This window comes from Cnephaeus nilssonii (genome assembly GCF_951640355.1).
Source record: "Cnephaeus nilssonii genome assembly, chromosome: 1".
Lineage (NCBI taxonomy): Eukaryota > Metazoa > Chordata > Mammalia > Chiroptera > Vespertilionidae > Cnephaeus > Cnephaeus nilssonii.
This window is the reverse complement of record NC_137072.1, coordinates 40147748-40174832: the sequence shown is the minus strand read 5'-3', so window position 1 is coordinate 40174832 and position 27085 is coordinate 40147748. Positions and strand designations below refer to the sequence as shown.

At 42.1% G+C, this 27085-nt stretch overlaps 1 protein-coding gene across 4 annotated transcripts in view; it reads right to left on the bottom strand.

Annotated features, from left to right (window-relative positions):
- Positions 1-27085, bottom strand: part of DIP2C (disco interacting protein 2 homolog C) — a 396044-nt gene that overhangs the window by 135461 nt on the left and 233498 nt on the right. For all 4 annotated transcript variants that reach the window (XM_079759400.1, XM_079759402.1, XM_079759401.1 and 1 more), the window contains 2 exons: positions 18524-18649; positions 5168-5377 (listed from right to left, as the gene is read on the bottom strand). In XM_079759400.1, the coding sequence (XP_079615526.1) occupies positions 5168-5377; positions 18524-18649 (336 nt within the window). The remainder of the gene's footprint in view (positions 1-5167; positions 5378-18523; positions 18650-27085) is intronic.

Below are 27085 nucleotides of genomic sequence, written 5' to 3'. Positions count from 1 at the left end.
CTTTAACTAGAGGCCCGGTGAATGAAATTTGTGCACTTGGGGGGTAGTCCCTCAGCCCGGCCTGCACCCTCTCACAGTCTGGGAGCCCTCAGGGGCCGTCTGTCAGACATCCTTAGTGCGGCTGTGGAAGTGAGAAAAGCTCCCGCCACTGCTGCTGCGCTCGCCAGCTGTGAACCTGGCTTCTGACTGAGCAGTGCTCTCCCTGTGCGAGTGCACTAACCATCAGGGGGCAGCTCCTGCGTTGAGCATGTGCTCCCTGGTGGTCAGTGTGCATCATAGTGACCGGTCGTTCTGCAGTTCGGTTGATTTGCATATTAGCCTTTTATTATATAGGATTACCACTCCAGGACAGAACAATATACTGTTTACCTTGATTCACTTTTCCTACGTGTGTGAGCATGTGTGTGAATGTGTGCATGATGTTTGTGAGTGTGAACTCATGAGGGTGTATGTGAGCATGTGAGTGTGTATGAGTTTGAGTGTATGTGTGAGCATGTGAGTGTGATACTCATAATGGAGATTCACAGCTGCTTCTCAAATGTTCAGGCAAATCACCCACAGACTAAATCTGCAGATGGTTAGGAAAGGACTCAGAGGCCCTGGGCCAGCAGCTCAGGTAGTTAGAGGTTTGCCTGACACACCAAGGTTGCGGGTTCCATCTCCGGTCAGGGCACATACGAGAATCAACTAATGAATGCTTAAATAGGTGGAACAACAAATCAATCTCTCTCTCTCTCTCTCTCTCTCTCTCTCTCTCTCTCTCTCTCTCTCTCCCCCTCTCCCTCTCCCTCCCTTTCTCTCTCTCTTTTTCTCCCCCTCCCTCCCTCTCTCTCTCTCTCTCTCTCTCTCTCTCTCTCTCTCTCTCTCAAATCAATAAATGAGAATGACTTAAGATGTTCTGTGTTGAAACTTCCCTTTCAGCAGTGTCCCAAGAGTCAGAGTTGAGCTCAGGATTACAGAGGTTCTCACACCTGGAACTGCCTGCCTCCCACATTTATGCCATGAAAATCTCATAGAGAAGTGAATGCAACTGAGACACATTTTAGAATTGTAGGATATATGTTCTAATGTCAGAATAGAAACTTTCAATTTCAGACAATAGCTTCCTGACTTTTGTTCAAAAATTCAAATTCATGACAAAATGCTCCAACTGTCACAAAACCCACAGCGGGGTTGTGACAGGGACACTGAAATCTTTATTGTTTATGCAAAGTTTCATTGCATTTTATCTGAGAAGAACTCCGCTTCCACCATTTGTAACAAGCAATGGAACAAGAAGCTGAGGAGAGAGTGAGGCTTCAGAGTGTCACCCTGTCTCTGCCACCTGGCAGATTTGAGTCTGACTCCTCAGCTGGCTGCTGGGCATCCTGTCAATTGTCCAAGCCTCAGTCTTCCAATGAATCAACCAATGAATGCAAAACGAGAACGCTACTCCTCACTGTGGCAGAGGGAGCTAAGTAACAAACAAGGCAGCGACGGTCAGGCCCTGGTCCCAGACCCGAAGGCTTCTTCTCTGTGGTTTCTCCCCTTGTGGGGGGACCCTTACCTCTCAAGAAAGAATCTTTGAAACTCACATGCAGAAAAGTGTAAATGGCTGTGTTACCACTTTCTGAGTTAAATGCATTTAAACAGTGGAAAGGCAGAGCTAAACAGGTGGGTCTTCCCATATATACCAAGGTGTGAACAGGTAGGTCAGTGAGACATTCCTGCAAAATGGGGCACACAGTGGGTGAAGGGTTAGGATACTTGTGGGTCCAAAAGTCATTACTTGGATTTTTAAGTATAAAATCCATATAAACAAAATCAATTTTGAGAGATGAAAATCCCTAAAGCAACTTTTTGGAAAAAGAGACAGGATCAGAACTGTGCTTTAACACCATCAACAGGGCTGCAAGACACAGGACAGTGCAAAAGGAGGGAAATGAGGCGGAAGGGGCTGCAGTGGTCTAGACAGGAGGGCAGGCACCTGGACCTAGGAGCCTGGGAATGGGGGTGGGGGAGAAAGAAGGCTTGCAAGGCCATGAGCAGCCAAGCGCCCAGGATGTGGACAGAGATGGTATGGGGGAGAGAGGAGCCAAGCACAGCTGAGGTCCTGAGCCCGCTCCTGGGTACAGGGTGGGGCCAATGGGCAGGGTTGGGAGGCACTTTGGGATGTGGACTGGTGAAGGACTTCACAGTGGAAAATGCAGGTGTGTGAGTTAGGGAGGAGCAGGGAGCCTTGAAAACTGGGAGAGGATGAAATGTAGAGACAAGGTGGGAAGAGGAGCGGCCAGAAGGAGGCTGGAAAGGAGGAGATGACTAGTCACTAACATCCAAAGCTAGGGCTCACCCATGGGTGAGCGGAGATGCAGAAGAGCACAGCACTGAGCTAGGTTTGGGAGGAGCTGGAATCCAGAATGAAGGTGAAAGGGTAAACTTCGGAAAGAGGGAGCCTTCTGCCCCAGAAAATAAAGAAGGAGAAAGATATGGAGACAGATGCTTCCTAACTCCTTGTTTTCCTCCTACTGGGGGCAAAAAGGTGTCTGCAGACATTGTCCCAGCCCCTCACCATATGGGGTTAGAAGTACAAGGTGGTGGTTTATTTTACCTTAAATTCCTTAAAACACACACCCACAATATTTTCTTATTTGTAGGCTTTTGATGCTGCCAATTCTCTCACTTTTACCTTCTTTTGTTTTGCCACAGGAATAAAAAATTTTCATTTTATTATTTTGCTACTGCTTTCTTTCTAAAATGTTTTTCATATTTTCAGAGAAGTCCCAGATATTCTAGGAACTTATCTTTGTGCCAATATAAAAATTACTTAAATGTCATACACTCACAAGCTATATTTAGGTTACATTGAACTTATGCAGACGAATCACGCACCCTTTTATAATCTGGGTAAATTTAATTCTCCACACTATCATTTCCTCCAGCACTTCACACGCAGATTCACAAAGGGAAATGAAACACAGTGATTAATTTGTTCAAAAGTATGTGTTTCTCTTGGTAAGATTCTGACATCTCACTGGAGGGGAACTGGGTCAGAGCACACACATCTGCAGGATTGCAGTGAGGGACAGAGGTGCGGGAATTCCACGTCTGACCCTGTGCAGGTGCCAAGAAAGCTCCAAGGCAGGACCTCGGCCACCTCTCAGGTTCCAAAACACACAGGAAGCCATTTTATTATCTAAAAATATGTAATGGTCACACATTTCTGTTTAATGTTTAATTGACTTCAAATAGAGATTCACAGTGCACATTAACCAGTGGCCATGTTACTGCAAATATCCGACACTGAAATTGAATAACACCACTTCACATTTGAGTGTTACTTTAAAATATTTGGAAGAACTTTTCTATTTTCTCCTTTTTATCCACAACAGTTCTCAGAGGTACAAAGGAAAGAAAGCATTACTCTTTTTCCCCCCACTACAAAACTAAGCCAGGGAGAAGTGACTTCTGAAGATGCCAGCCCGTTCACCTGAGAGGCCAGGCCAGACCCACTCTCCTGGCGGCTGCCTGTGTCCTGCCTATAGACACATGGTCTCATTTCTGATACCACTGAAAGGTTTAAAAATCATAATCCACAGCTGAAAATGATCAGAACAGATCTGGGCATCATACTTGTCCCTTCTACATTAGATAAGACTCATTTCCCTGGCAAATGAGTGACATGCACACATAGGGGGGAGGAGGCAGAAAACGTGTACCTCACTCACCCACGATTGAAAGCCACACTGCTCAGACAATCCCTCTCTTTTCCTCTAATAATTCTTATTTAATCTCCTTTTCCACATTATTTCCAAACATCTCAGGCAATGCTTCCTAACTCTGTGCTTTTTCCAATATAGAGGATCTTACTCACCATAGAACCTACATGCAAAATGACATGGCCCTGGCCGATGTGGCTCAATGGATAGAGTGTCGGCCACACACTGAAGGGTCGCAGATTCAATTCCCAATCAGGGGCACATACCTGGGTTTTGGGTTCATCCCTGGCCTCTGAGAAGCACATGTGGGAGGCAACTGATCAATGTGTCTCTCTCACATCGATGTTTCTCTCTCTCTCCTCCTCCTCCTCCCTCCATCCCTCTCTCCCTTCCACTTTCTCTAAAAATTAATAGAAAAAGTATCCTTGAGTGATGATTAACAACAACAACAAAAAGTGACATGAACCACCAGAGAAATCTAAATACATACAGCAGAAAACCGTAGTGATTAAAGCCCTAGGATTCCTTAAGTGGTTTCCAAAGTCATGACAAACACACTTTAAAATTCCCTGTTTATTAGCACTATTAAAATTTTCATTTAGAAGCATATTTTAGCATAAATGAGAAGAAAACATGTAAACAGATATGGCTGCAAGTTTTCCCTAATGAACGAGTGCACTCCTTTATGAGCAGCAAGCTCTTGAATTCTAGCTGTAGGAGACATCTGAGATGGAGAGAAATACCGTATTTTTCCGTGTATAAGACACCCCCTACACACACTTTTTTCAACGCAAAAAATTAAGAAATCAATAATTTAAACATTTTGCTGGTTTTCCTCTTAAGGCCTTCTTCTTTTTTGGCATCTTAAGGAGTTGTTCTTCCTGTTTTATCCACTGTCTGATCATACACTCAGTGGGAGGAGGTCCAAATTGTCTTTCTGCAGCTCTATTTCTATGCTCTTTTGCATAGCTGATTACATTCGGTTTGAATTCTGCAGAGAAAGACAATAGCTTACCAGTATTTATCTTTTTATTTTTTGACATGTTTATGGGTTCAGAACGCTCAGGTCTCTGTTGCATCTGCGCACTCGCCACCTCCACCTCCAATTATGGCATCAGCTGATATCAGTAACAATAAGTCTCATGACTGGAGGAAGCCTGGCTGACAAGGTATGGGCAGCTACACACCTGCACGGCTCCCTCCTCGGCTGACTTCCGTGTATAAGATGCCCCTCGATTTTCAGTCTAACTATTTTAGAAAAAAATAGCGTCTTATACATGAAAAAATATGGTAATAAAACCAATGGTTTCATAAAACAGTAAAACCAGAGCACAAAGCAGGCCAAGAGCCAGAGTGAGACCCTGTGGAATCCCAGGGTGGGGGATTCTAATGCCGTGATGCCCAGATAGACAAACTTCTACTCTGGGCCACTTACACACAACAACGAGAATCACACAGTGACAGGCACTCACCTATGTGCGTCTGGGCCATGACATCGGCTAGCCTGTGGGCGGCACCGCTGCCCCCACTTTGGGTGGATGAGGAAGAGGTTGTGGAGGTGGTGGAGCCATGGATGGCCTGGCTGATCCAGTGCTCCATGTTGATGCTGCCCTGGCTGGAGGTGGGCGTCCCCTGGGAGTCACCCTGCACGGAGCCTTCATCTTCTGAACCAGAGGAGGTATCTGTGTGACAGGTGAGTTAATATGCAGAGAATTAAAGAAACACATCCCAACCAAACACCACTAACAGAGCTACCGCACACATGAACAGTTTAAGGACTTTTGCTTTGAACACTCTTGAACTTATACCACTTCTTGGATGAAGCCAAACATATTTGCATACACACATCAAGTGAGGTGGCCGAGGGCAGCATTTTCTCCGAGATGTTGAACCTTCATGGATTCCAAGTGAGATGTATGTAGCCTTCTAGTCCCAAGGTGGTTCTCTGAGCTATAATTTACTTTTAAATTTAGTCTGAGTGCAAGACAACCATGCACCTCCCCAAAGGGTGAGATATCAGTGAAGAAAATGGTGGAGGAGGAAGAACACACCTCACAAAGTATGCCTCCTACCTTCTCCAACAACCTATATGCTCAAAACCTTGCCCCCTTTGGTGAGAACAATAAATCACCACATTACACTTTATGATCAAACTAAACATTTTTACATTCATTTTTAAATCATTTTAATTTTTCAATTACAGTTGACATATTAACTTAATTCCAGGTGTTACTGGAATTGGACATTACCGTACTTTCTGGCGTATAAAACGACTGGGCGTATAAGATTTTCCTGGGTTAAAAAGTCGTTTCTTACGCTGGAAAATACGGTATATTGGACTATATTGATGGGATTAGATATAATGGATTAGATACATTGGACTACTGTATTTTCAGGCGTATAAAACTACTTTTTAACCCAGGAAAATCTTATACGCCCAGTCGTCTTATACGCCGGAAAATACGGTACATAACTTACTAAATGACCATCCCGATAAATCTTGTACCCATCTGACCCCATAGTTATTAGAATAAAGTTGACTATATTCCCTATGCAGAACTTTATATCCTCATGACTACCCTGTAACAACCAATCTGTACTTCTTAGCCCTTTCACCTTTTTCACCCATCCCCCAACCTCCCTCCCACCTGGTCAAAATGTTCTCTTTATCTATGAGTCTCTTTCAGCTCTACTTGTTCATTTATTTTGTTGTTTAGATTCAGCTGTTGATAGATATATATTTATTGCCATTTTAATGTTCATATTCTTATCTTTTTTCCTTCTTCTTCTTAAAGAATACCCTTTAACATTTCATGTAATACTAGTTTGATGGTGATGAACTCTTTTAGCTTGTTCTTGTCTGGAAAGCTCTTTACCTGTTCTTCAATTCCAAATAATACTTTTGCTGGGTAATCTTGACTGTAGGTTCTTGCTTTTCATCACTTTGAATATTTCGTGCCAATTCCTTCTGGCCTGCAAAGTTTCTGTTGAGAAATCAGGTGAAGTCTTATGGGAGCTCCCTTGTAGATAACTGCTTTTCTCTTGCTGCTTTTAAGATTCTCTCTTCATCCTTAACCTTTTGCATTTTAATTATAATGTGTCTTGGTGTGGGCCTCTTTGGGTTCATCTTGTTTGGTACTCTCTGCACTTCCTAGACTTGTATATCCATTTCCTTCACCAAGTTAGGGAAGTTTTTTTTGTTTGTTTGTTTGTTTTGCAAATAGGTTTTCAATTTCTTGCTCTCTCTCTTCTTCCAGCACCAAATGTTGGTATGCTTGAAGCTGTCCCAGAGGCTCTTTATATTATCCTCATTTCTGGGATTCCTTTTTCCTTTTTGCTGTTCTAATGGGGTGTTTTTTTGCGTCCTTATATTCCAACTCACTAATTTGATTCTGACTTCAATTACTCTGTTGATTCCCTGTAAATTATTCTTTATTTGTTAGTGTATCCTTCATTTCTGACTAGTCCTTTTTTATGCTGTTGAAGGTCTCATTAAGTTCACTGAGTATCCTTCTAACCAGTATTTTGAAATCTGCATAATGTCCAGATTACTTGTCTCCCTTTTGTTTAGTTCTTTTTCTGGAGGTTTGTTCTGTCCTTTCATCTGGGACATGTTTCTTTGTCTCCTCATTTTGGCAGTCTCCTTGTGTTTGTTTCTATGCATTAGATAGAGCTACTACATCTCCCAGTCTTGGTAGAGGGGCCTTATATAGTAGGTGTTCTGTAGGGCCCAGTGGGGCAGCCTCTCTGATCACCGGAGCTGGGCCTTCATGCGGGCGGTATGCACCTTCCTACTGTGGTTTAGCCTTGATTGCTGTTAGCACATAAATGGAAGGGATTTGCCCCCAGGCTGATCAGCTGAAAGGACTGACTGCAACCACTGACCTCTAACGAATGTGGAGGATCATCTGTGCAGGGGCCCACACCACAGAGCAGGACTTACTTCAATGGGGCTCTGGTGCCCACTGAGTCCATCCTTTGAGTGTGTTGCCTATGGAGGTGGTTGGATGGTGATGCTTCGATATAGTTTTTAGTTGTTCACTGTGTGTATTGGTTATAAGGCCTCCTAGGGGTTGCAGGCAAGGTCAGCCGCCAACTGTGTTCTGCCCAGGGGCCACCCAGAATGCTTTGTAAAGTAACCTCCAGGTGGCTGCTATTCGTGCTGGGCTTACAGGTGCCCAGGAGCGGCCAAGCTGCGAATCAAGGGAGGCTACTGCTAATACCAGGTGTAGGGTCACTTAGTGAGAGGTAGGGGAGATGCTGAGGCCAGATGCTGCTTGTTTGAGAGTTTTCAGGAAAATTTGAGCATGAGCCAAGACAGGCAATTCCTAAGAAGCCACTGGAAACTACTTGGGTGGCCCTAAAAGTTGGGTGGGATGGCGTCTCAGAGAATCACCAGACAGGGCAAACAGTATGAGCCAGGTTGATGGAGTCTCAGATATGGTGCCTGCCTGCCTGCTTGCCAGCTCTGTGGGTGGAGGGCTCATCAAAAGACAATGGCCTCTGCCAGCACTTTTGTCTGGCAGAAAACTAACCCCCTACCTCTCACCCTGATGCCAGGCAATTCAGTTCCTCCCTGTATGTCTCTGGTGCCTTTTAAGCTACTGGTCCAGTGGTAGAGCTCAGAGGGAGTGATTTCAAGTAAGTCTGTGCCCAGACCATTTAAGAGGAACTGCATGGGACTTCAGCAGCCCTCTGTCTTCCTCAGCCTCAATCCTCATTGGTTTTTACAGCCAGAAGTTATGGAGAATTCTCTTCCTGGCACTAGAATCCTGGGCTGGGAGGTCTGGTGTGGGGCTGCGAACCCTCCCTCCCAAGGGGGAACCTCTGTAGCCGAGATATCCTTCCCAATTTTTATCCACCTTTCATGGGTGTGGGACCAGCTTTCCATGTCTCTGCCCCTCCTACAGTCTTGATGTGGCTTCTTCTTTATTTTCCTAGTTGTAGGACTTGCATTCAGCCAGATTTCAGGTGATGGCTATTATGTAGCTTAGTCATAATTTTGATGTGGTTGTGGGAGGAGGCAAGCACAACATTTACCTACACCACCATCTTGACCAGAAGTCTACATTCATTTCTTATAATATTTTTAATCATTTATTTTTCTATCTGTGAAAATTGTATATATTAGATTGACATAAAAATCACTTTTTCATTAAAATTATTAAAAACATTTTTTATTTAATAACTTCCACTTAGTAGCAAGGTTTTCAAGAATGATTTACTGGTGAGCTTATTAAACTTTCATGTAACCATGACATCTAGAATCCTAACTATAGGTGAGTAATGTGAGATGCCAGGAGGGAAAAATGGCTGAGTTGATCTAGAACATTTAATGAGAATAAGAGAAGTGAGAGTTTATCTTAAATCAAGACATAAGACTTTTTTTTTAACACAACAATATCTGTAAAGGAATTTATGCTATTATTTTATTATCATCATAACAGAACCTCAGAACCTTTTTTAAGACTTTGGAGAAATGTATCCACACCAGACATTACCATCTCCCCTGAGAGATTTTTATGCCCTTTTATAGCCAGTTTTTCATTCCACATCCTATCTTTTTACACAAAACCTACAGGATATTCCACATGATATAGACACAAAAATCCTCAAAAAATATTAGCAAACAGAAACAAACAATATATAAAATGGATAGTACATTATGACCAAGCAGTGACCAGGAGTATACACATAAATGTGAATTAAAGTTGATATGACATTCAAAAGTGAAGTATTGTTATATACCATATTAGTTTAATAAAGGGAGAAAAATCCCAAGTTAACCTTAAACATCATAGAAAAAATACTTCACAAAAGCTAACACCCACTCATGAGAAAACCTCTCAGCAAAGCAAAAAATACAAGGCGTTTTCCTCAACCTGATATAAAGCATCCATGAAAAGCAATAGCTAGCACTGAATTTAATGGTAAAAGACTAAATACATTCTCCTAAGTTCAAAAGTCAGGCAAAGATGTCCCTTCTTGCCACTTCTATTCAATGTTCTCTGGAAGGTTCTAGACAGTGAAATAAAGCAAAACGAATAAATTAAAGGCATCCAGATTGGTAAACTAGCAGTAAAACTACCTTTATTCACAGATGACATGATCTTTGTATGTAGAAAATCCCAAGGAACATACCAAAAATTTTTTGAATTAAAAAATGATTTTAGGAGGGTCACAGAATACAAGATAAAGACACAAAATATCTTTATATATACATATACTAGCACTGAACAATATGGGAATTAGATTTTTAAAATTCCATTCACTAAAGCATCAAAAAAGATAAAACCTTTAGCAATACATCTAACAAAAATTTAATATCTAATAAAATCCTAGAGGTTGTTTTTTTTGAGAATTGACAGCTTATTCTAAAATTCATTTGAAAATACAAAAGATCTAGAAAAACCAAAATAATTTGAGAATGAAGGAAGACTCCACTATCTAATTTCAAAACGTACTAAGAAGTTAAGTTATCAAGACAGTGATATTAGCACGAGAGTAGGCATATACTAGTATATGAACAAAACAGAACTAAACCCAGAAATAAACTCTTACATTTGTAGTCAATTTATTTTTGACAAAGTTCTCAAGGTAACTTAAAGAGAAAAAGATAATCTTTTCAACAAATGTTGCTGGGCAACTGGGTATTCTCATATCAAAGCAAACAAACAGAAAACAATACCTCATAGATCTTGCCTCACAACATAAACAAAAATGAATTCAAAATGAACCAGAGACCAGAAAGAATGAGAACTATGAAATTTCTAAAACTTCCAACAGCACAATTCATAAAACAATAATCAGTAAATTGAACTTTGTCCAAATACAAACTCTTAAGCTTAAAAGGGCACTATTGTTTTCCTATGAGTAATGTAACAAATCACCACAATGTCAGTGGCTTACAACAACACACATTTATTATCTTACAGCTCTGGAAGTCAGAACTCTAAAATCCAGGTGTTGGTATGGCTACATCCCTTGGAGGCCTTAGGGGAGACTCTATTCCTTTGCCTTTTCTAGAGGCACCTGCATCACCTGCACCCTTGGCTCTTGGCTCCTTCATTTATCTGGCCCTACTGTTTGTTTTTCCTGATTTTGACACTCTGCCCTCTCTTATGAGGACCTCCTCTGCCCAGTTTTATTGATATTTTGATAATTGATAAAATTATATAAGTTTAAAGTATGGCCTAATTGTTCAACTTATATTGTGAAGTGATTACTATAAATAACTTTAGTTGGCATCCATCATTTTACAGATACAATGAAAAGGCAAAAAATTTTTTTTTCTTCTGATGAGAACTCTTAGAATTTACTCTCTTTTCATATGTATTTCCTATAACAGTGTTAGTCATCACATTGTACATTACATGCCTAATAATTTATCTTATAACTGGAAGTTGGTACCTTTGGGCCACCTTTCTCCAATTCCCTGTCCTCCTACACCTGGCCTCTGGAAACCACAAATCTATCTCTTTTTCTATGAGGTTTATGCTTTTGTGTGTTTTATTTTGTTTTTTAGATACTACATATAAGTGAGATCAAATAGTATTTGTCTTTCTCTGTCTGAATAAGGACCTTTTTGATTACAGTTGGTGCACCCTGTTAGTCCAGGATAATTGCCCATCTTAGGACCTTAATCATATCTACAAAGTCCCCTTTGAGATGTAAGGTAATATACACATTGAGGAATTAGAACATGGATATCTCGGGGGGTGAGGGTGAGGGGCATAATTCTGTTTACCACAGACACCACTAAGAAAAAGAAAGGCAAATCATAGTTTGCAAATTGTATATCTCATAGAGGACTTGTATTCAGATTATATAAAGAATTCTTAACCAGTGAGAAGACAAAAAACATTTTTAAAATGGGAAAAAATTTGAAGAGACATTTCACCAATAAATATCCTATATAATAAAAGCCTAATATGCAAATTGACCGAACAGCAGAATGACCAGTGGAACAACTGGTCACTATGATGCACACTGACCACCAGGGGGCAGATGCTCAACACAGAAGCTGCCCCCAGACTGCAGGCCCCAGGCCAGCCACAGTTAAATGCCAGTGGGGGCCCCATGATCGCCCCACTGCTCACCCCACAGATCAGCCCTGATTGCTGGCCAGGCCTAGGGAACCCTACCCGGGCACGATTTCATGCACTGGGCCTCTAGTATACAAATAAGCACATAAAAAGATGCTTAGCATTATTTGGGAAATGAAAATTAAACCACAATGAGATACCATTTCACATCCACTAGAATGACTATAATAAAAAATACAGACAATATTGAGTTGGTAAGAAACTGAAATCTTCATACATTTCTGCTGGGAATGTAAAATGGTGTAGCAATTATGGAAATAATTTTGCAGCTCTTAAAAGTTAAAGTTACCATAACTCATTAATTTTACTCCCAGGAATCTACCCAAGATAAATGAAATTGTAAGCATACACAAAGACATGTACATAAATGTTGATAGCATTATTCATAATAGCCAAAAACTGGAAACAAGCTAAATATCCATCAACAAGTGAATGAATTAACAAAATGTGGCCTATCTATCTAAGAGGAAACAGTTCAGCAATGAGAAGGAATGCATTCTACAACTCAAGAATGCTACAACATGAAAGATGCTCAAAAACATTATGCTGAAGAAGCAAAATGCAAAAGAATCTATTTCATGATTTCATTGTGAAATGTTTAGAATATTTATAGAGGCATATAAATCAGATGAATGGGCTGGAGTAAGAATTGGGAATTAACTGAAAATGGGTATAAGGAAACTTTTTTGGGTGATGGAAATGTTCTAAAACTGGATTATGGCAATTATTGAACAATCTGGATATGTTTTAAACATCAATGAATGACACACTTACAATGGGTTAATATTATGGGACCTAAATTATACATCAAAAAAGGTATTAAAAATAATACATTTTTTGAGGAATTACCATGTCCTACAAGAGTTGGGCATAATACTCTGCAAATATTAACTGTATAAAATTGGTTGATAGTGTTAGTTTGACAACTTTCTTATGATTATTTAAGGAGTATATTTTTTAAGTCTCCAATAATTATTCTTAAGTTTCCTACTTTCCCCTTCCTTTTGCGCTCTGCTTTATAAGTTATAATGCTCTGTTTTTAGGTACATGTATGAATCTTCATTCTATGTCTTCCTGGTGAATTGCTCATTTCCCATTATGCAATATCCCTCTTTATATCTTATACTACTTAGTTTTGTTGTCTATCTTGTCAGATACTAATAATATAGACTTGTTCACCTTCTCATGCTTAAAACTGCATTTATATTTTTTCATCATTTCATTTTTAACTATCCTTATATTTAACCCTTTGCACTTGCTTGCTTTTTTCTTGATTCCTTTATTCTAATGCTAACCGTGTTGAGTCACACTCGACATCCCAGTGCAAAAGGTTAAATGTGTCTCACAGACAATATATAGATGTATTTATTTTTCCTTTTTACCTAGTCTGACGATCTCTATTTTTTAATTGGGTGTTTGGTCCATTTACATCTATAATAATCTATAATAATCTATAATAATAAAAGCGTAATATGCAAATCGACCAAACAACTGAACAGCAGAATGACCATCGGGACGACCACACTATGACTCCCACTGGTGCCAGGCCAGCCAAGGAGGGTGCGATGTGATTGGTCGGGGGACTGGCCATTGCCCTGCAGAGGGAGGCCCAGGCCACTGGCCGGCGGGGCGATCGATCAATCGGGGGACTCCATGATTGCCCCAAAGAGGGAGGCCCAGGCCACTGACTGGTGGGCTGCAGCAGGTGGGCGAGGCCTCCCTCTGCGGGGTGTGCTCGATTACATGATCATCCTGCAGAGGGAGGACCAGGCCACTGGCCAGCAGGCTGTCGCGGGTGGGCAGGGTCTCCCTCTGCAAGGGCAATCCATCGCAGGGCTCCCAGACTGCAAGAGGGCACAGTCCGGGCTGAGGGACCCCTTGCCCCGAGTGCTCGAATTTCATGCACCAAGCCTCTAGTCTATTATAATCATTGGTATAAGTGTGTTTAAAGTTAACATTTTACTACTTGTTTTCCTATTTATCCCTCTTATTTCTTATCTCTGTTGATTATCCCTGACTTTTTTTCTATTAACAACTTTTAAAGAGTTTCATTTTATGCCCTATATTCTCACATGTATCTCTTCCCATGCTTTAGTGGTTGCTCTGGGGCTAACAGTATGCATCCTTGATGGCTCTATATTGGGTCAATATTGTAACTACTCTTCAAACCTGACACTACAAACTTCTTCCTACTTCAGAAATGTAATAACCATACAACAGTGTAATTAGATTTACCTGTCCTTGTCTTTTGTGTAACTATTGTTTTTAAGCAAATTGTAAGGGGGAAAGATAGTATTTCATGTTTGTTCAACTATTCATTGTTTCCAGTGTTCTTTCTGCTTTGCAGATGTAAGTTTTCATCTCATATCCTTCCCCACAGCTCATATGCCATTGCTGGCATGTTTGCAGAGCAGTTCTGCTGGCACCGTATTCTCTCAGTTTTCAAGGTCTCATTATGGCTTTATTTCCTTTAACATCCTTGCTTACAAAGGATATTTTCACTGGATATGAGTTGACAGTTTTTTCCCTTCCTTTTAGCACATTAAAGGTGTCTTTCCATTGTTTTATGGCTTCTTGTGTCTTCATAATCTTATATTATCTCATACTAGAGATCTGGTGCATGAATTCGTGCACGGGTGGGGTCCCTCAGCGTGGCCTGTGGGGATTGGACCAAAACCAGCAGCCCAACACCGCATGCCACTCCTGCCTGCTGCTCCCACTCATCCCAGCCTCACTGCACCTGCCGTGGGCTCGCACCCAGTTAGTCCCGATGGGGAGAGGCTCGCGCTGCCGTAGTGGCACTCGCCAGCCATGAACCCTGCATCTGGCACCCATCCCGAGGGGTTGGGGGGCTGAGATGCAATCGGCCCTCCCAGCAGGTGGTGGGATCCAGATCAGTCCCGCTGACGTTCACACTGGTTGTCAGGAGCCACCTGGTGGCCGCTTTTATATCATTTCTTCCTTGCAGAGCGTCTAGGGAGGGGAAGCGGCTGCGGTGCCCAAGGCCGACTTCCAGGAGGCCGGTGGCGCTGTCAGGATCGTGCTGGCAGTGCCGGCCCATCAGTGCCTGGCCTGTTCTCCGGAGAGTGGACCTGCAGGACTACTGAGGGAGTGAGTAGCTGCCGCCAGGCTGGTGGGCCACTGGGAAGGGTCGGTCACCTGAGCAGCACTCCCGCTGTGGGAGCACACTGACCATCAGGGGGCAGCTCCTGCATTGAGTGTCTGCCCCTTGGTGGCCAGTGCACATCATAGCAACAGGTCAACCAGTCGTTCGGTCGCTTAGGCTTTTATATATATATAGATAACTCATAATCATATAACTCATATGAAGATATGAGCAATTATTCATAATTGTTCTCCAGTCTATAATTATATGTTTTCCTCCGATGACTTTTAAGATTTCCTCTTAATCTTTGGATTTCACAGCCCTCTGACTTATATGAATTTTAGGTTTAATTCTTTTTAGACTTATCTTGCTTGGGGTTCACTGAATTTCTGAATCTGTATGTGGTAATTACATCAATCTAAGAAGTTTTTGACCCTCATTTCTTCAGTTTTCCTGCCCTTTTCTCACACTCTCTTCTTTCTTGGATTCCAATTACAAGTATGTTAACACTGTTCCACAGATACTTGAGGTTCTGTTTACTTTAATCTTCTGTTTTTCTGTTCATAAGTTTGGTTCACTTCTCTTGATCTCAAAGTTCAAAGACTAGCTTTTTATCCATCTGATGTTAAACTAATCCAGTGCAATTCCATTTCAGTACTATACTTTTCAGTTTTAGAGTTTCCATTAATTTTTAAAATATTTCCCTTTCTCTGCTCAACTTAAGTAACAAGATAATATTTTTCTTTACTTCTTTGACATATTTTCACTTGGCTCCCTAGATAAATCTTTTACAACCATATTTGAAAACCCCATCTTCCTCTATATCAAACACATACCCAAGTGCTTTCCAACAGAAATATAATGGGAGCCTCAGACATAATTTTAAACCTTCTAGCAGCCACATTTTAAAATACATGAACAGGTACAACTAACTTAAATAATATATTTAACATAAAAGATACAAAATATTGTTTCAACATGTAATAAATATAAAAGTTAATGAAATATATTCATCATATTTTCAATATAAACTCTTCAAAATCTGTATTTCATGCTCATAGCAAATACAATTGAGACCAGCAATACTCTGTGTTCTTAACAGTGGATCAGTGGCTACAGAGAGCAAACTGGAGCCATCTCGTGTTGGTTTTCTATTGATTCCTTTTTCCATGGCCACAGCTTACACCTCCTATTTCTTTTCATACCTAGTGATTATTTATCAAATACTAGATACTGTGGGTGGTATGTTGAGGAGAATCTGAATTCTATCTTACTCTGAAGCCTTGACTTTTACTTTAGCATTTACTTCGATTACTGGTTGATTCTCTTGACCTTGAACAGACATGGAGCTATTTTTTGCTAGCGTGGATCTGTGGAAAGCTTCAGCCCCTTGATATCCCATGAACTTGGATCTCAGCTCTCCTCAACTTAGCAGGATGGCCATAGAGATTGCTCAGACTCCAATCTCTGTGCCAGTATAAAAATTTTCCCCAGGCAGAGAACTGGGACTCGTGGGGCTCACCTCATGGGTTTCTCTGCTCTCAGTTCAGTCCTGTGCTGCTTGAGATCCACAAAGTGTAATGATCCTAATAAGATCTTTTCCAGACACTATGACATTGGTCAGCAACCACTAATTCATGCAGAGAACGTAAACTTCAGGAATATTCCTTGCAGAGCAGTTATCATGAAATGAGTTCTAACCAGTTACCAGCAACCAAAAAGAGAGAAAATGAGCCAAGATTCTGTTCAAGCAAGTATGGTTATAAATAGGCATTTATGACTGTACACAATTATTTCATGTGACATTATCACTGGAACTCCTGAATGACAGTTTACAAAATGTATTATACGGTGTACATGAAAATCCTAGTCAAATAATTAAATGCAAATGTCACACCCAAAACAATGTGACTGATAATGTTCTTTATATTTTGCAAAGGCATTTCTACAAGATTTGTTTTCTGAAAGTTCTGGCTTTCATCATGTATGACACTAACATTTCTGAAGATGGATTTAACACGAAGAAAAGCACATACATGAATAATCACATAACTTTTTGCATTTTAAACTCAGTATTTCTCATAAAAAGTAATTCAGAAATATGTCCATTTTCCAGAATACTGCCTAGTTCCAAACATTTGGTAAAAAATATTTTAAGCTGAAAAAAATGTATTTTAAGTTGGTTTGTTGGTAAACCCATTCTGTTTGTTGCACAAATAACATATAAAACTAAAAATTTCCACTCCATTATACATTTTTGGCAAATTATAATGAACTAAATAAACAGAATTGAACATGTTAATTATGCTGATTTTTAAATAGTCCCAAATTACATTGAGGCTCAGCATAAACAAAGGAAAGTAAGTAAATTGGCCAAAAAATTTTTGCCAAGGATACTGTATTGTTGAGATGAAGAACATTTGTTGGACTATTTTTAAAACAATAACTAAGGAATACACTATTTATATGTTTTGTCTTATAAAGCTCAAGACTTTCACCTTTAACTGCATGCAAAGTTGAATACTTAAGAGCTGTTTGGAGAATTACTGAAGATACTTGATCACATCTCTGAGTTGAAGTGGGAGCTTCATTACCCTCACTGCTTGCAAACATTCAGGGTTAAACCTCAAAGACCCCCAAAAGTGTTGTATATGTTCAGCTATTCTTATTGCACTTTAAGTTTCTCTTGTGAACAAAGATAGTGGTATTCAAAACTATACGAAGTAGTGTGCAAGGTAACTTAGGTGTATAGAAAAGAAACTTAGGTTTGGCAGCAATGACATGAATAATGCTAGAACCAAAATCACAGAAAAACAAACAAACATCAAGTAGATTAGGCTCAATTCGTCATGCTTGTAATAGATAACCTGGATGATTTAACTGTGCCTCACTTTGGTTTTGTAGCTCATGAGCTATAGACTATAATTATTTGAGTAGAGTGAAACAGAGAATTTAAGTAGTTACATAAAATTCAAGACTAAATAAAAACAGTATTAAAATCATAAATGTAAATGGGATATAACCTTCAACCATTTAGATCAGGGATCAGCGGACTATGGACCAAACTGGCCCTCTTCCCATTTTTATAAATAAAGTTTTATTGGCACACAACCATACCCATTCACTAGGGCCCACAAAGACCAAAATACTGTCTGCAGTTTAAGGAAAAGTTTGATGACCCCCAAGAAAAGTTCAAGAGCCTAAATTTTTCAATTCATTTGGTTTCTTAATACAAAATTACAACATACTTATGTTTTAAAGACTTGAGAATATGTACATACCAGTCTAAACAAGAAAAGTGCATGTTCAGTTAGAACTATGGACACTTTTAATATATCAAGTATTAAATAAAATTTTATAAGACTAAGTTTTTCATACTTGTAAGTCTTGATGAAAAGTTTAAAATACATATTTATATAGATACACACAAAATGATGGTAACTTTCCCTCCAAATTTAATTTAGAACATATATGCTGTTTCTGGACCTGTGGGTTACAAAATCTGAATTAGAGCACCATTATTTTGAAAACTAGAAAGACTGTGATTGCAAGGCTGGCAATGAATTAATTCTAAGGCATGCTCGCCATTCTAAGCCGAGTGTGGGCCTGCCGCTCACCTGGAGGTGTGTAGGCATCCATCGAGGTCTGCACAACCAAGGACCTGCGTTTGGAAGGCATAGGCACTGCCATCTTCCTTTCTTTGTGTTTTGCAAGCGCTGCCTGAACAGCTTCTGTGTGGACGTCTAAAACAAAAAGAGAGCTCAATTACTCCATTGTTCAGGGACGTCCTGAAAGCCCATGCTTTTTCTCCTCTCTCTCTGGTCCTGTGGAGTAGTTTCTGAATGGGTGGGGAAGAAAGGGAAAATGTGAACCTGCCAGCTTAAAAGCTCCAGTAGGAAGACATGCAAATTCATTTGTAGACTTTTAATTATTCATTTTATTACCCTGGATTCTGTATAAATAAACAAGTGCTGGCTGCAAATTTATGTGTGATTTTTATTTTCTTAGGGTGAGTGGACTTGACCTTCAGATATTTCTTCACATTTTCAAGCCTTGTAATTTATTTCACTGTTAAGGAAGGTATGTACACCCTACTGGCAGTCAGTAATGATTTAGCTAACACGTACCAAGAACTCAGAACTGTGTCAGGTGTTTTGTGTATGTTAACTCACTATATTAACTCCACAAATATTTACTGGCTGCGTGCTTTATAAGGTCATGTCCTCAGGGCAGGAGTGGAGGAGAATCAGGTAGATGAGGTGCTATGAATCATGCAGCTTACGTTCTTTTTTTGTTTTGTTTTAAATCCTCACCCAGTATATGTTTTTTATTGATTTTAGAGAGAGAGAAAGGGGGAGAGACAGAGGCAGAGGCAGAGAAACATCGATGAGAGAGAGAAACACCTATCGGTTGCCTTCCGTACGTGTCCTGACCAGGATCGAACCCACAATCATTTGTTGTAGGGGACGACACTCCAACCAACTGAGCCACTCTGCCAGGGCCATGCTAGCTTACTTTCCATCGGGTGAAACAGACCATTGACAAGTGGTCAGAGAATTAAAACACGGAAAACAAACTGACTGAGTGGCTATTTCACTGTGAGGCCAGGGAAGAGCGCTCTCACTGTGAAATCTGAACAGTAAGAACGAACCAGCCACTCTGTCAGGACGAGAAGGTCCAGGAAGAAGGGAAACCCACTGAAAGGCTCTAAACTGAGAGTGAGGGTGGTGCTGGCAGAACAAACAGGACCCTAGGAGAGGGGTGCATAGGTAGGGTCAGGGCTCCTATCCTAAATCAGACAAGGAGCACTGGGGGATCCTGAGGGATGACATGAACTGGTTCCATTTTGATGGGATCATTCTGGCTGCTGTGAAGAAGGCTGCATAAGGAGAGTGACATGCAGGCAGCAGTCAGGTGAGACACAACCACAGTCACAACATACACGATCATACAGAGGAGAGGCTCTCAGTATTTTCATGTCACAGAGGAGCAAGTGGAAGTAAGCAGATCTCCCAGATTATCAAACTGGTGAGTGGCATTGCCAGGATTTGAACCCAGGTGCGAGTACCCCCGGGGCCCAGGCCCTTCACCAGGGACCACGCTGTATTCCTGCAGTTCCTATGAAAAGTCCACCCTGTAAACATGCTAGATAGAGCAGGGGCCAGCCAACCACCACCTGTGGGACACGCAGCCTGCCTCCCCTTTGTGTAAATAATGTTTTATTGGGACAAAGCACACCCTTCCTGTACGTACACACACTGTCTGCTTCCCCACTGTATGTGACAGAGACATAATGGCCCAGAAAGCTGAAAATACCCGTTATCTGGCCCTTTACCGAAACCATTCGCCAGCCCGTCTTGGAGCACATCAGGTACCAAACACAATGAACGTGTTCTGCTATGCTTTGTTCAGCTTGTGTGTGCACTACTCTTTTCTCCTCAACCAGACTCCAAGTACTTGGAGACAAAAACTGAGTTTCTGATCAAGCTTTCTTAAACTCTCAGATTAAAAACTGATGAATGAATGATTTGGATTCATGACCTAAAACTAAAGAGCTCATCTATAAGGAGGAGAGAGTACATGAATTCTTCACACATCAAACACTTTGTTTCATATGACCCACTTTTAAACTTTTTGGATATAATTAAAAATTTACAAAAAATATGCAAGAACAGTACAGAGAACTCCCCTAAAGTTTTACCCACATTCACAAATGTTTACATTTACCTCATCGCTTTCTATGTGTTGTTTTTGCTAATCATTTGAAATAAATTACAGATACCATTCTCCCCTATACCTAAATATTTTAATGTACTTCCTAAGGACAAAGACATTCTCTTGTAAATTCTCAAAATCAAGAAACTGAACAAATATAGTACTACATATAGTACTATTATCTAATCCAAAGTCCATGTTCAATGGTGCCAATGGTCCCAGGAACTGCCTCCACAGTTGTTTTGTCTGTTGGTCTCCTGGAGGTACACACAGTTCCAGGGTTCCCCAATAATCTGAATGGAATTTATACACAGACATGGGGGCTCCCTGCATTGTGGCTCACTCTTACCCAGATTCCCCTTTTAATGCCCAGCTGTTCTGACAGCCCCCAAATCTTTCTTCTCACACAGTAAGCCAGTAACACCACGGCTTGCAGCTTGGGTTTGAAAAGTTCCATACGAAGGCATTTGGAGAGTACCTTCCTGGCAAAAAGCCAAATAAGTATGAACCTCCTTCTGCGCTGCCCTGCCTTCACACGGTCCTTCCACTTCTGCCTACGTTTAGGAGCTGCTCTCCAGTGCATTCAACTCATTATTGTTAACATTGTGTCTTGGGGTTATTATTGTACTATGTGGGAGGGTTGGTTTGATACCAACTTCAGAACCAGATCCTACAACCATACATCAGTTTTTTTTTAATTACAGAATTTAGTAAGATTATTCAAGTCAAGTAAAATATAACTCCTAAACCCACAGTAAAGTGACTTATAACCATCTTAATGGAAGAGTCTCACCTAAATTAAATCCTCCATAAAACGAATTTTTAAATTTGTGACATTAGTAAAAAACATGATAGGGTCAATTGAGAATATCTAAAGCTAAGAGGGAAGAATAGCTCATACCATCACTTGACCATTCCCCGCAAAAGAAAATTATTTAAAACAACTCACTTCCAAAATTTGGAGTAAATGTCACAAATTTCGGGATTGTGTTGTCGTTGTGCTTTATTACAACTGTTTTAAGTTAAACTGTTTAAGAAGCCAAAACCGGTTTGGCTCAGTGGATAGAGCGTCGGCCTGTGGACTCAAGGGTCCCAGGTTCGATTCCGGTCAAGGGCATGTACCTCGGTTGCGGGCACATCCCCAGTATGGGGTGTGCGGGAGGCAGCTGATCGATGTTTCTCTCTCATCGATGTTTCTGACTCTCTGTCCCTCTCTCTTCCTCTCTGTAAAAAATCAATAAAATATATTTAAAAAAAAAACTGTTTAAGAAGTTGTTAAAACTGAAATTTCCCTACAGACATTCACTATGACTACAAGTCTCAGCTCAGTTGCTTTAAGATAATATTTTCAGTTATAAGTTTTCTAGTTACAAGTTACACTTAAGGGAAAAAATTAATATAAGATTATATTTGATTAATCCAGTTTTTACACAAAATTTCTTCCTCTGTTTAGTTAATAGCCAATGAGATGCAAATCAGCCAACAACTACTCAGCTGATCTCCCATGGATCTGGGATGAGTTCACCTGAGTTACAAATAAAACGAAGCATCAGTGATGAGAAGAGAGAGGTAAGATGCAGCCTATTTATTTTTACTTTTAGATAGCTTTTGGCACTACTAGCAATTTCTGTTTGGAAAAAAAAGTCAGCATACACACTAATCTTAGGCAAATCATTAAACTTCTGGAGAAACATCCATAAAATAAAGGAGTTATATTTAATGATCAAACTAACTCTTTTCAAAAAGGCAACTCTCTGTTCTATTTTAATCACAGCAGGGATTTTGTCAAAATTCTACAGGGTTCTAAAAATTCCAGGGAAATGCAATCAGATTTCTACAGCAAAAACAAAGGGCAACTACTAAACAGAGCCAGTGACCCTCTCAGCCCTGGGAGGGGTCTCGTTCCCGTCTATGCAGCACTGAGAGGCGTCCGCGCCTGCTTTCTCCCCGATGGTGGTAAATGAAAGCCACTCGCTGCCCCTCTCCTTGTCCTCCCTATCATGTTAGGAGCAGGGACACACCCAGAAGAGAGAAATTCCCTTCCAGCCAAATTCATCATTCCAATTGCATCACATTTACCTCTTAAACTCCCTTCAGCCTTTTCCTCCAAAACACCAGTTTTTAGAAAAGTAACCAAAACAGCAGCAACAACCCTAAAACCTATGCTTCTACCAAGAGGGAGGATGTGCACCTGGGGTTTATGTGGCACTGAAACACCATTGCAGACATTCACCTTTGTCCTCAGTGCCCAGAACAGTAATTTGACCTCTCCTGCTTAAAACAAAATAAACATGACCACTGCAACTGATACCCGCTCTTTCTTAAGTAAAATTTTAAGAAGTTGTACATCCTCTTTACATATGGTTTTTCTTCTTTTGCTTCAAACTTGGTATTCTCTTTTCCTTATTTCCTAATGACCATGATTTGGTCCTTATAATTAAAACTAGAGGCCCGGTACATGAAATTCGTGCAGGGAGGGGGGTCCCCCTCAGCCTAGCCTGCACCCTTTCCAATCTGGGACCCTTAGGAATCGGGCCCTAAACCGGCAGTCGGACATCCCTCTCACAATCCTGGACCACTGGCTCCTAATCGCTCACCTGCCTGCCTGCCTGGTCACCTTTAACTGCTCCTCCCCCACCCCACCCCACCCCCGCTGGCCTGATCGCCCCTCACTGCCTCTGTGTGCCAACCTGATCACCCCTAACTGCCCCCCCCACCAGCCTGGTTGCCCCTAACTGCCTCCTGCTGCCAGCCAGGTCACCCCCAACTACCCCCTCCCTGCCGGCCTGGTCGCTCCTAACTGCCCCCCCGCTGCTGGCCTGGTCACCCCTTACTGTCACCCCTGCCAGCCTGGTTGCCCCCAGCTGCCCCCCTCTGCCGGCCTGGTCACCCCCAACTGCCCCCCCTGCCAACCTGGTCACCCCTTACTGCCACCCCTGCCAGCCTGGTTGTCCCCAACTGCCCCCCCCCCCCCGCCAGCCTGGTCACCCCACACAGCCTGCTGTTCAGTTGTTTGGTTGTCCCCCACTAATCCCTGCTGGCCTGGTTGCAGGCAGACATCTTGTGAGGGTGTGATGGTCAATTTGCATATTACCTCTTTATTATATAGGACTAGAGTCCCGGTGCACGAAATTCGTGCCTGGAGGGGGGTTGTCCCTCAGCCCAGCCTGTACCCTCTCCAATAAGGGACCCCTTGAGGGCAGTCGGACATCCCTCTCACAATCCAGGACTGCTGGCTCCCAACTGCTTGCCTGCCTGCCTTCCTGATTGCCCCTAACCGCTTCTGCCTGCCAGCCTATCACCCCCTAACCACTCTGCTGCCAGCCTGTTTGCCCCCAACTTCCCTCCTCTGCCGGCCTGGTCACCCCTAACTGCCCTCTCCTGCAGGGTTGATCACCTCCAACTGCCCTCCCTTGCAGGCTTGGTCCCTCTCAACTGCCCTCCCTTGCAGGCTTGGTCCCTCTCAACTGACCTCCCTTGCAGGCCAGGTGCCTCCCAACTGCCCTCTCCTGCTGGCCATCTTGTGGTGGCCATCTTGTGTCCACATGGGGGCAGGATCTTTGACCACATGGGGACAGCTATATTGTGTATTGCAGTGATGATCAATCTGCATATTACTCTTTTATTAGGATAGAGGCCTGGTACAGGGGTGGGGGCCAGCTGGTTTGCCCTGAAGGGCATCCCGGATCAGGATGGGGGTTCCCTTGGGGCGTGGGGTGGCCTGAGCGAGGGGCCTGTGGTGGTTTGCAGGCTGGCCACACCTCCTGGCAACCTAAGTGGAGGCCCTGGTATCTGGGATTTATTTTCCTTCTACAATTGAAACTTTGTAGCCTGGAGCGGAGCCAAGCCTGGGGCTCCCTCCGAGGCCGGCAGCCATTTCTGTTGGGGTTATAATTGAAACTTTGTTGCCTTAAGCTGGTGGGCCCGGCCAGGGTGTGCAGAAAGCTTTACTTCCCCTGTTGCTGGCGGCAACCCTGGCCTGCTCTCTCAAGCTCCATTCTGCCGCCATTTGTTTGAATTTGTTTACCTTCTATAATTGAAACTTTGTAGCTTGAGTGGAGGCTTAGGCCTGGCAAGGGCAGGCGGAAAGCTTGGCTTCCTCTGTTACCTAGGAAATCTTGCTCTCTGTGGCTGTAGCCATCTTGGTTTGGGTTAATTTGCATACTCGCTCTGATTGGATGGTGGGTGTGGCTTGTGGGCGTGGCTTGTGGGTGTGTCTGAGGTATGGTCAATTTGCATATTTGTCTATTATTAGATAGGATGCTTGTGTTAATTTTATTTTAAAAAACTGAATGAATGATGCAAAAAATGTACTGAAAGGTGAATGTGACCCTACTCTTTGACTTCTGAAAATTTCTGAATTTTACTGTTTTCTGAAACCTACTGTTCCCTCCAAGAAACTTGCAGAGTTTTTCTACCCATTTAGTTCTGTGAGCTGAGATTGTCTTTCTGTCAGGAAGCTACAAGGGACATAGAAACATAAAATGTTCCCATAGTTCTGGGGTAACTACATATTCCTGAAGAGTCGAGGCTTAGAATCGGAATCCTGGCTCTGCCATTTATTAACTGTAAGACATGGGAGAAATATTTTAATCCATTTAAGTCTCACTTTGATCATCTGTAAAATGGGAACAAAATCAGTCACTAAGGGAATGATATAAAATATACAAGCAAGGCTCTAGCTTCCTGCCCCAGTAGGCACTCATTAATGACAGAGGCTTTGGGACTATTCTGAAACAGTGGGTTTGGTGCTGAAGAAATCAGATTGCTGGTGGTTTCCACCTCATCCTCATGCACCAGAGCCTGAGTTCTGGGAGTGACACTTCCTACAAGACACACAGCACAGACCAGTTTAGCCTGTGAATGGGGCCCTGTACATGGAAGGCAGATGCTCATGCTGACGACCCTGTGCATGGAACAGGACACCCACACGCAGCCTCTGGTCTGCACCTTGAAAATAAATCCCAAAGGTCAGTCACTGGGACATCAGTTCTTTCTCTTCCCAAGTCCCTCATTTTTGGTTCCTGTGTCAAAAGTCTCCATAAGCTCCTTGAACAGGTATAAGTTCTTAAATACTGAACAGAAAACTCCACTTTCCTTTTGGTGTCTTTAAATATGTGGCTCTTTCATTCATTCTGAAAGAAACCAGTATCCTGCAATACAACAAGCAATGGGATATTTGGAAAATAAAAGTAAAAATAATCAGGACACCTTTAGCTCCTCAGAGAAAGTGCCTATCTTTATATAACTACATGTTCAAATTTAAGAAAAATTGATGCTTGCCCCTTTGCTTCTCCCTTCTGATGTCAAAAACCACAATCCATTTCCTAGAGCTCACAACATCATAAATTAATAACATGTATGCTGACAGTCGTCCAACTTCAGAAACAACAGTGGATCAATAAAAGAGACTTTTTTCCTGAGAAAGCTTACCTTGTGTCATCACAGCAGAGCAGTTAAGGCCACGGTTCTAGAGCCAGACTGCCCAGGTTCAAATCCCAGTTCTTCCAGGTGCCTTTATACACAGCACTTAACCAATATGTACCTCAGTTTCCTTATGTGCACAAAAAGGAATAATGACAGTACCTACCCCCTGGGGTGGCTACGAAGGTTCAATGAGTCCATGTGCTACAGGGCTCTGGGCAGAGCTGGGACGTGGCAACCTGAACACCATGTACTGTGGGACCCTACTATGATGCTGCTCATTGTTAATGTCGCCACAAGCCTGACAGAGAAGATGAAGAGAAGAAAGCCAAGTATGGAAGGATCCAAAACTGGAAGAGCTAGGTGGGGACCCACTTCCTGTGTCCTGACGGTTGCACTGTGCCCTCTCCCCTCCCAGGCTCCCTTCCACCAGGGCCTCTCCTGTGGTTGCTCCACTTTGTTCTTTGGGTAGAATATGCACACAGAAGCAGAGGTGTGGGGAGCTGTGTCAAACAGTGAGGACAGATAAAAGGAAGGAAGGCCAGGTGCGTTTCCCAGGAGCGCTCTTATCAGCAGTGGGCATCAGGAGCCATGCCAGTCGCTTATTTTTCACCTTCTGTTGCTTTAGTTCAATTCCCTCCACCTCTCAATCTCCAGGAAAAGTGTGTAGTGACATGAATGCGCAAGGTCTGGGAGGGGCAGTGCATGCAAAGGGGCTCTGGTCACAACTGCACTCATCCACTGAGCACCTACTGCTTGCCCAGTCCCCCCGTGCACAGAACTCTGTTTGGGATATAGACCAGAAAACCAACAAGATAATGGGATGTGATGAGTATTACATGTGAGGAGTTTGTGACCTGTGAGGACACTGATGGGCAAGTCTGGGGCTGGGCCATCAGAAGAGGCCTCGACAAGAAGTGATATGTAGCTGACATCTGACACCAAGGACGAACTTCTAGACACGCATACACATTTTCCACTTTCTAATAACTTCTTCTCCTCCTCTCTTCCTTCTCCTTCTCCTCCTTCTTCCCCCACTC